Source organism: Monopterus albus, unplaced genomic scaffold (genome assembly GCF_001952655.1).
Source record: "Monopterus albus unplaced genomic scaffold, M_albus_1.0 scaffold17.1, whole genome shotgun sequence".
NCBI classification, from domain to species: domain Eukaryota; kingdom Metazoa; phylum Chordata; class Actinopteri; order Synbranchiformes; family Synbranchidae; genus Monopterus; species Monopterus albus.
Window position 1 is genome coordinate 4032257 of NW_018127897.1, and position 10621 is coordinate 4042877.

The window sequence follows — 10621 nt, forward strand, 5'->3', positions numbered from 1 at the left end:
TAGAAGTACTAAAGTAATATCTGAAAAAGTTAGTCCTTACTGTTATGTGCTATATTGTTACATACAATACAATTACAGTATAACAATATAATCATGCACAGCAGAGCACTGACATAGACCTTGCATTGTCTCTTCACAGGAAATGCAATAGAATGTGCATGTAGAAAGGATGTTAGTGGATTGCAGCACAGATGTGCAAACACACCACAACTTGAACACTTTTTCCCATATGTAAAAGTCAAACTATGATCTCTTTTGGGTGTATTTATCCCAGTTTAGACATTATTGTAATGCAGAAGCTAGGGTCTGATGTGAACTAAATTAATTCAGGCAAATCATCCCAGTTCAAATAATGATTTAATATTACAATAATCTTGAACAGGTTAATAAGTTATGAGACACCCCAGCAATCTGGTAGATAGGGAATAGAGAACAGAATCACTCCTCCTGCAATAGAACAGATAAAGTATTAAATAAGGAGATTGTCACAGAGTCAGTCAGTCATGTTTGGCCCTAGAGTCAGTCAGTCCAGAGTGCTGAGTCCTCTCCCGGCCAGGTTCTGCCTGTTCGTCTGTCCTCCCCGAACACACACATTCTACTGCAGCATCATCCTTCTTTTTTCCTAACCCACAGCTATCCTAACTTTATCTTCTCCCGGTTACACCTCCTGTGCACTCCCCTCCTTCTGAGAATTGTCTGAGATGTCCAGTTAATGAACTTCTAGGTTGCACTGACCTAGCGCCCATTTCCTTTTCTAAACATGAACAGAGCACACGAACAGTTCACATAAGGCCAAAGTTATGTCCATTTCCCATTTAAGGAAGGCTTCTCTCTGGATGTTTACCCATAAATTAAACAAGGAGGACACAAGCCAAGATATTCTAGCTTGAGCAAGAGAAGAGAAGAGAAACAGATATCTCCAAACTTATATAAACACTTAGCTCACCCTTACATGACTACTACAAATAATATCTATATATGAACTACACACTATTCTATTACATATTACCTCTGGACTGGTACCTTGTTTGTTTTTGACCACTACAGTAATACAACTTCTCCAATAAGTCCAATAAGTGATTTTATGTTAAAACTGGGTCATATGCAATGAAGCATAATATAGGCTAAACATCAACAACACAAGACTGTAAACTAGATTTTGACAGAGCTCTCCTACAAGTCACCGCCACAATATTAGATAATAATGTATGAAATAAATACATTTGGAAACCAGAATAAACCCAACTTTAGCCAAGGAAACAATGTTAGGACCTGTTTCCCTACGGATTGCTTTCTAGTTACACGAAACCTGAGCCTATGAGTGTAATCTGCAAGCCATGGTTACCACGGTAACAGTGCTCGTCTCCGTCCGAGGAAGTTTGTCATGCCTGAAAAAGAACCATGAATGTATTATTAAATAATATACATCCATGAGATGAGCATAGGTTTTGTAGAACAGCAAATCTAAGATGTAGCAATACAGAAGCAAACGAGTTGCATACTGAAACGGAGTTCATTTTTAGCTTCAGTAAACGTTAGCTAAATGGAGCCGGAGCGCATGGAGGGCAAAACGATGTGTCCTCACAACGTTAATCAGAACACCAGTGTCAACGATAGAGGAATGCTTCTCACGGTAACGACTTTTAGTAATATTTTATCAGTGTTTCACAGTATAATGTTATAGGCCCAAAGATTAACTTAAAAATCTAACATGGAGCTTGGTAGGGAATTAACCAATTATCCTTTGTTCAAACTGAAGCTCAGTAATATGTTTAAAGTCCGTTATTTAAAGCAACACAATTGATCTGTTAGTAAAATATTTATGCAGGTCAACAGCTGCAAGCTGCACCTTACAACTGTAAAATTAGGGCTACCGGAGAGAGCCCAGAGGATGGTGAGTCATGAGGAACACACTAAATGATAAGCTTATGAAGTTAAATACTTACTCCAGTGTGCGCTTCACTGTTTATCACGTTCCTGTTTTACAGACTGACTCTCAAGAGCCTGTTTCTAACATGACTACCACCCAGACAATGAATCGTTCTTACCCAGGTAAGCTTGACCCACTCCACGGAATCACACCCTCACTCAGCCAGCCATCAACCACCCATGGTCTCAGCATCAGCATCTTATTGGTTTTTCATGAATGACTAAGAAGTAACCTTACAGACTACTTACACTGTTTATTTCACTATAACATTGCCTCTGTAGAAAACATGTTGAAAGCATGCAGCCATAGAAGACGTGTCCAGACACCTGTGGTGCCATCATTTACCAGTCACTCTACAGATTGTCCTGCATATGATCTAGCAGGCGGTGCTGCTCCCAGTGGTTTGGCAGCAGTTTCACATGCAGCACAAGAAGCTAGAGACAAACCTAAGGCTAGGAAACCAACCCCCAGTGCAGGGGCCACTTACTACTGTAATGCCTTAAACCTTCCTATGCCAACAGGTAACTATGGCAGTATCAGTTGGCAAATACTGTATTATGGAACAGGGAAATATGTTTTACTGCAGGTTTTTAGATTTACTGTTTGACTCCACAGGTATATACAGTAACATTGTTTTTTACGTAGTGCACTGGAGTATTTGTGTATTCTGAAATCAGAGTGTAATGTCTATATGCCAGGTGGTTCTGGAGGATTTAATTACAGTGCTGTCTCTGGTTCTCCCTTCACCCGGTTGCCTTGTGACAGTTTTACATCCAGCCTTTTACAAGTCGACTTGGACAGGTACCCCTGTTTTATTCATTTTTTTAACAGATTCCTTTGTGTGTTTGTGTGTGTGTGTGTGTGTGTGTGTGTGTGTGTGTGTGTGTGTGGGGGAGAACATGTTGGTTTAGCTGAAAGTTGCTGTAAACTGGTCATATGACTAACATGTAATGTGTCACAGCAGTTCACTGTCTTCACTTGCAGTGTCATTTGTGTTCTTATTCTTTTCAAATGTCATTACGTTTATGAACTCAGTCTGGCATTCCCAGTATTTGCAGTTTGAATACTTAATTTATTGCTGAAATCATATTATTATTACAATAAGTCTTTAGACAAAATGGCAGATGCTTCAGGTCGCCACCAGGGAGCAGCAAAGTCTCTTAAAAGACCCACTTCTTGTCTCCAAGATCAGTGTTTAAAAACTACTTCACTGAGCAGAAATAAGTCTGTTAATAAGGAAGGTAGAAATACTAAATTGGTCATTTGCATCATTATTCTGAATGTCTGAAATTAAGTACCAAATTGTATAAACCTAATATATAAAGCCTAAATCTCACAAACTGTTTTTTTTCTCAATTATTCAGGCGCTGTCTGGAGGAATGTCCTCAGCTGGGTGTTAGGGATGAATTACAACTTCTCAGCCTCCAGCACAATCTCATCACAAGGATCCAGCATTTGTCACATCTGCAACATCTTGTCTTCCTGAACTTGTATAACAATCACGTCTCTGAAATGACTGGCATTGAAGCTCTAAGCTCTCTCAGGATCCTAATGCTAGGGAAGAACAGGTTAGTTGTCAGCAGTGGATTCCCAAACAAACAAACAAGAATATGTCAGGTCTGGCAGGTTTGGATCTGTTACACATACTGGAAAATACTGCGGTAGTACAGTGCAGTTCATATTATCATATGACAAAAACAGCAGAGTAGATGATAGTGTATAGATGTGAAATGACTTGTTCTTTAATGCTGATGTTTTTTAAATCTAAGATCTTTAACATTTAACATTTTAAATTGATCTCAGGTTTAATGTGAAATGCAGCATTTCTTAAAATTCTGAGGGGTTTCACTAAATCCTGATGTAGTGCAGGTGAATAAAGATTTCCTGTTGCTTTAGTGTAATGTATCATACACTTTATATGCTAGCTACTGTTACATGCTTCAGAGATGAGTGTTTCTACCAGGGGCCTGGTTTAATTCAGAAGCACTACTGATTTCTATTTGCATATTGAAGAGACTACAGGCTTTTATCTTGAACTGTAATATGATCTAAATATGCATAGTAAGTCACTGTACAATATTGCATGTTCAGTTTATGGCCCCCCAGGGGGCTGCACCTAGTACAATCAGGAAGACTAAAATGTGTTTGTTGACATTTTTTGTTGACATGTATTTGACAAATTGTATTTCATATACATTTTATATCATATTTTGCATGTATACATATATATGTCATGTCACCTGTCTTTGATACTTTTCAGAATCCATAAGATATGCAGCCTGGGATGCCTGTCCAAACTGAATATCTTGGATTTGCATGACAATCAGGTACAGTTACTTTACCACCCTGACTCTTATAGCATGTGTGCTTTTAGTCTTGTTTGTTAAGTTGCCCATAGTATACTGTACTTGGAGATCATAATGTTTAGCTGTAGTGTTCTGTAGAAGTGGTTTGTCTCTTCCACCTCCTTCACACTGTTGATAACTAGCGGTTTGCTCTGTGAAATGCAGCTCTATAAATGGTGAATGAGTCAAATGATCATGACAGCAGAGACCCAGGCAGGCAAGAGAATGTGCTTATGCTCATTCTAAACACTTTATTTTAGTCCACTGACCTATAAAATTGTCTATTCAGTCATTATAGTCAAATTCTCCTCTTGTTACTGTCAAATCATACTTTAAATGGTGCAGCTCAATTTTGTAGTTTGGATGTCATAAACAATCTTATTAACAAATTGGACAAATAGGATTCCTTCTCCTTTTGGTATTGCGATTTTTTTTTAAAGTCTGAAATATAATTGTAGCAATCTCAGATTTTAGGGGCTTATCTACATTTGTTTTAATTCAGCGCTCTCGCCGCTGCAGCCCGGGTTCGACTCAGAGTTGTGTCAGGAAGGGCAACTGGCATAAAACATCTGCCAAATTTCAACACACAAATCCTCAGTGCGACGATTCGCTGTGGTGACCCCTAATGGGAATAACCGAAAGTGACAGACAGATCTACATTTGTTTTAATTCACAGTACTGTTATAGAACAAAGGATTGAAAACCGTCAGAATTTACAAGCAAGGTCTACTCCCAAATCCATTTGTTCTGTGGCCTCAGCATAATTTTTTCAACATGCACAGTTCTTTCAATGTTTTTATAATTGGCAGCGGTTTGAGCTGCAGCAGATATACTGTTTTGCAATTAATCTGAATCTGAGTCACTAATATTAAAAATCTGAGAAATCAAATGATGTAAGTATCACGAGCGTGAGATGAGTATTGTGGCAGTTCCTGGAAGATAGAATAGAAAGGCTTCCCTTGGTCAAATTAGTGTTTTGCCAGCATGCCGCCTACACCCCTCCTCAGAGAGCTACTCCAGAGCCCTGGTAAAACTTTCCCCTTTTCTGATGTTGGCTGCTTTTTACATGAGCAGACATTCCAATTACTGTTCAGTGACTGCTACAGTATGTTGTTTTCCCTGACAGTGAATGCTGTGTTACCTTAGGGGCTCTCTGTTTCTAAATCTCTGCTTTGCTTTAGAATGAATTAATAAATAAAATTTTCTGTACCGTCCTTGTTGGTACTGAGACATTGCTTTCCTAGGCAGCCATTTGTTGGCAGCCACTTGTTGGCGAACATATGATAAATCTATTATTCCATCAATAACAGGTTGCTTTTCACTCCCTGAATTCAGAATCTCCTGTTCTGTGCATTTAAATAACTGTCCTATCACCTTTATTCCACCTTTTACAATCTCACCAAATGTAACGTGAAGTGCTGCACAGTGACAGTACACGAAGTGAATGAATTCAGTGAAAGAAATAATGGATGAGTGAATTAAAATAATGCTGAAGTCATGGTTACTCCAGTCAGGTTGTTCCCTAGCCACACAGGAGAACACTAGCTGCTTGTCCTCTTTCCTTCTGTGTGCATGCTTTCACCACAAGCCTTAGTTCACTGTCGTCCTTTCTTTCTTCTATCCTCTCACAGGGAGCCTCACATCACTCCAAGCTTATCCTTTTACCCATTTAGTTCTATAGCATGATGTTGTTTCATTTCCAGATGGCTGGAACTATTCAAAAGGAGATTTTCTCTGTGGCAGTGTGCCTGCTAGTGGTTAAGGCGCAACGCTCTCGCCGCTGCGGCCCGGGATCGAGTGAGGGTTGTATCAGAAAGGGCATCTGGCGTAAAAACACGTGCCAAATGTCAACATGATCATGACTGTTGTCAGTGTGACAGTTCGCTGTCGTGACCCCTAAACGGGAAAAAGCCGAAAGTGACTTTTTCTTAGTGTACCTCCAACCCACACTCAGTCTCAGTGACTCAGTGGTGGGGTTTGACTTTAATACTTCCATGAGATAGTGGCGAATGCCCTGCAGGGCCTGTAAAATAAAAACAAAGTATCATCCGGTTAGAGAAGTTGGTTGAGCCCATGCCCATTGTATAAAAAATATCCCCCTTAAAAATCAAGATGTTGATGTTGATTAAGTTGGACTGAATTAGTCATGCCTGGTAGGCAGATAACTAAGCTGGATCAGGGACTCCCCACAAGAAGGCTCTAAACTTTATAGGTGTCATTAATGACACCTATAACTTATAACTGTACTTCCTCTGGCAATACATACTATTATATGAAGTGTTTAAGATGCATTTACATTACTGTTTACAAGGAACATGCTCAGAACTGATGTTAATCTCTCCCATTCTTGGCTTAACCACTGCTTTCAACTCTTTAGACAAGAGCAGGCCCCTGTTCTGCCTGACAAACAGTATATATATTTTTTATTTTTAACATTTTAAAGAACATTCTATTAGCACGTAACAAATATCCTAGACACTACTGAATCCTTGTAGGCTCTCATTTCCCTTTGCCACTTAAATATCTCAAGCATTTAGTAAAATGAGATCTTCCTAGTGTAGCACAGGTCAAGAATTTATCATGACCTAACTACCATGCCACATTCTGGATGTATGAACTACACCACTGGAAAACAACTAATGGTATAACACAAGATCTTCTAATACTTTCACATGATGTAATCCAAAGTCTACTTCAGTGTATGTAAGGATATGCCACTTTACATGCATATTCACTTTGATATTTGAACCAGAATCCTTCCTTTCAGAAGCCTGCGTCTCATACTTTTGAGTTACCATTACCTGTAAGTGTGCCATGATTGTGTGCTGACTGAGGGTATTCGTACTACTCTGACCATATCTATTGTAAAGGCTTTTGAATGTAGCATGATGATCTCACTCTGCTTTGTCCGTCACCAGATACAGCATTGTGGTGTTAGGAGCAAACTTGTAGACTGGGTTTATCATAATGTACTTTTGACTACAGTATCCTGCCATTTCCTGTGTATATGTACACACATTGTCAGTACAGTGACCACAGACAGTTAAAGCTTTTATCTGCACTGTTTTCTATAATAAACTGATAGTAGTCTGTGTGTATCATACAACACACAACTGAGACATTTACTGAATTTGAGACATTCTTATTTTGCCTTGGAGAAACACCGATTACATCTATCTTCTATCTTTCTTTTATAAGTAGAAGAAAATGGATGGATGGACAGATGGATGGCATCTATCTTAGTTGACAATTGCCAAAATTTCTGTTTAAATCAGAGCTACTCTGGACTGTAAATAACCCACTTAAACCCATGTTGTAACTGAATTTACACGTGAAAGTCACTGTACTAGTCACATAGTTGTATATACAGTATTGTTCAAAATAATAGCAGTACAATGTGACTAACCAGAATAATCCAGGTTTTTAGTATATTTTTTATTGCTACATGGCAAACAAGTTACCAGTAGGTGCAATAGATTCAAACAAGACCCAGCATTCATGATACACACGCTCTTAAGGCTGTGCAATTGGGGAATTAGTTGAAAGGGGTCTTGACTTAGTGAATACAATTTTTAGTTAACAGAAAGCCTGCATTATGAACTACAAAAGGCCTGACATTTGAAAGATATGTGTGTTTACCAGGCAAGGAGGAGAATATCTTTATTAATATTACCTAAAGTCTGTATACCATGACACCACTGAACACAAACATACTGTTAAACCCATCTTGCTTGTTATTTTTATGCTTCAAATTTTAAGTACACTTCATTACTTTATTCTTAGATCAATTTCTGTTCAGTTTGATTTGCTTACATTTGTCCTGCAGTGATCCTTGAGTGTTGTATTTTGAAAGAGTCCTTAAACCACAGATGCTCTTTTAACCTTACTCTCACATGTATAGCGTGCACTACGGGTGACATTATGACAGGGCCCTTATGTATGTAATCTCTGTCAGAGAGAGAGGGGAATAGGCAGGCTAAGATTTCACTGCTGACTGACCCTAACTACTTATTTGTTATGATCTGGGAGGTCAAAGAGGATTCAGGACTTGATGTAACTGACTGAATATCAGTCATTCAAGACGTTCACAAGTGATACAGATTGTCAAATGAAGGTACTGGTAGCATAATTTCTGTTGTAGTGTCAGCAGAAGGCTTATCCTCAGACATTGCAAAGAAAATGGAGCATGCTGCATTTTGGGTTCTTTCATCCCAAAAACATTTAGCTCTGTGCAGGTTAAAGAATTCTGTATAGATTTTATCTGATGACCTTTAAATACATGACATGCATGTGTGATTGATCACTAACTGTGTACAGTTCAAGTGTTTTATGATGTGCTAGTCTTGCCTGGTTGTTTGGCATAGTTGTGTTATGCACTATCTTTGTGCTTTCTTACTGTGCTTTTATCCAGATCAGGAGGATAGAAAACATCTCTCACCTGAGTGAACTGCAAGTGTTGAACCTAGCAGGAAACAGCATCTCCAGAGTAGAAAACCTGCAGGGCCTGGACTCTCTGACTGAGCTCAGCCTAAGGCACAACTGCATCTCTGTTGTGGTGAGCGGCAACTCTGAATGCTTCCTATGCTCCATAGTCATACAAAGGAAAAGGTACCACCTGTTCAGTAAACACAATGCCATTTTTAGCCAAGCTTGAAGTTTCTCCATTTTGTCTCTGTGGGGCTTCTGTTTTTTTCCATTGTAAGTGCAAGTAGGCATCAGAATCTTTATAGTGCTGAAATCAGGAGAGCGACCCGGAGACAGAGACTCAAGCGAGCCAAGCTCGGGGGACTCCATGCTAGGCTAAAAGCTTGCGCTACTCGACCGCCATTACCCAGCCTCTTCCTAGCTAACGTAGAGTCTCTGGAAAACAAACTGGACGAGCTAAGGGCTAGGATTACAGCACAACGGGAAATCAGAGAATGCTGTGCTCTAATTCTCACCGAGACTTGGCTTTTTGACAGAGTCCCAGATTCCGCGATTCAGCTACAAACACATTCTGTACATCGAGGAGACCGCACTGCTGCTTTGGGGAAAGTAAAAAGAGGTGGTGTGTGTGTGTGTTTATCAATAACTCCTGGTGTGGAGATGTTTGGACTGTTTATAAGCACTGTTTGCCAGAAGTGGAGTTTTTATTGCTGAAATGCCGGCCCTATTATCTAGCAAGAGAGCACAGTGCTGTGTTTCTGGCTGCTGTGTATGTTAGTCTAAGAGCTAATCCCTCTGTGGCTCTCAGCAAACTCTATGATGTCATCAGCGCGCTAGAGAGCGCGCACCCCGATGCTGTATTTATCACTGCAGGTGACTTTAACCAGTGCAATTTATGGACTTTACCTCCGTGTGAACATTCCCACCCGGGGCAAGAACACTCTGGATCATGTTTACAGTAACATTCTGTAAACCACCTTGGACGCTCGGACCACATTTCTTTGTTCCCGTATCCAGCTTACAGACAAAGACTGTTTAGTTACAAAGACTGTCACTAAACAAATTAAACTCTGGATCCCAGAGACTGAAGGCACCCTGCAGGATTGTTTTGCCGAAACAGACTGGGATGTGTTTAAAGCTGCAGCCACCTCGGAGGAATTTTCTGTCAGCGTACAGGATTATGCTGAGTATGTGACTGGATACATTAGTATCTGTATCGACAACATTGTGCCCACCATACAAGTCAGGAGGTTTCCCAACCAGAAGCTCCAGATAAACAGTCAGGTACGCCACATGCTGCGTGCTTGCTCTCATGCATTCAGGACCACCATCAGCATCGTCAGCTCCACAGACAGCCTGCTGGATGACCTCAACACCTTCTACACCCCCTTTGAGACCTCCAGCCACAGCACAGAGAGGAGGCACACATACACCACCCAACCCCCACCTCTCCTCCACTAACTGTCTCACCGGGCCAGGTATGCACAGTCCTGAGGAAGATCAACCCCCGCAATGCAGCAGGACCAGACAACATCCCTGGGAGGGCTCTCAGGGCATGTGCCAGCATGTTGGCTGATGTTCTCACCACCATCATCAATCTCTCCCTCAGCCAGAGCATCGTCCCCACCTGCTTTAAGACCACAACCACCGTCCTCCTTCCCAAGAAGAGCCGGACACCTGCCTGAACGACTACAGTCCAGTGGCACTCACCCTATTACTATGAAGTGCTTTGAGAGAGTGGTGCTGGCCCACATTCAGAGCAGTATACCGGACCCCCTGGACCCCCTGGACCCCCTGCAGTATGCCTACCGGCCCAACAGGGCCACCTCAGACGCCATCGTGGCTGCCCTCCACTATTCCCTTTCTCACCTGGAAAATGGAGACTCCTACATCAGGATACTCTTCATTGACTACAGCTCCA

General features: G+C 40.8%; 1 protein-coding gene across 4 annotated transcripts in view; it reads left to right on the top strand.

Annotated features, from left to right (window-relative positions):
- The first annotated feature begins 1315 nt into the window (after nt 1–1315).
- The window catches only part of LOC109955850 (leucine-rich repeat-containing protein 49), a 50334-nt gene continuing 41028 nt past the window's right edge, over nt 1316–10621 (top strand). For 2 of the 4 annotated variants that reach the window (XM_020592404.1, XM_020592401.1), the window contains exons 1-8: nt 1318–1633; nt 1829–1894; nt 1989–2052; nt 2212–2451; nt 2629–2731; nt 3295–3498; nt 4191–4257; nt 8687–8830. In XM_020592404.1, the coding sequence (XP_020448060.1) occupies nt 1544–1633; nt 1829–1894; nt 1989–2052; nt 2212–2451; nt 2629–2731; nt 3295–3498; nt 4191–4257; nt 8687–8830 (978 nt within the window). In that variant the 5' untranslated portion in view covers nt 1318–1543. Of the gene's footprint in view, nt 1634–1828; nt 1895–1988; nt 2053–2211; nt 2452–2628; nt 2732–3294; nt 3499–4190; nt 4258–8686; nt 8831–10621 lie in introns of all 4 variants that reach the window. The other 2 variants (XM_020592403.1, XM_020592400.1) reach the window with 2 other exon arrangements.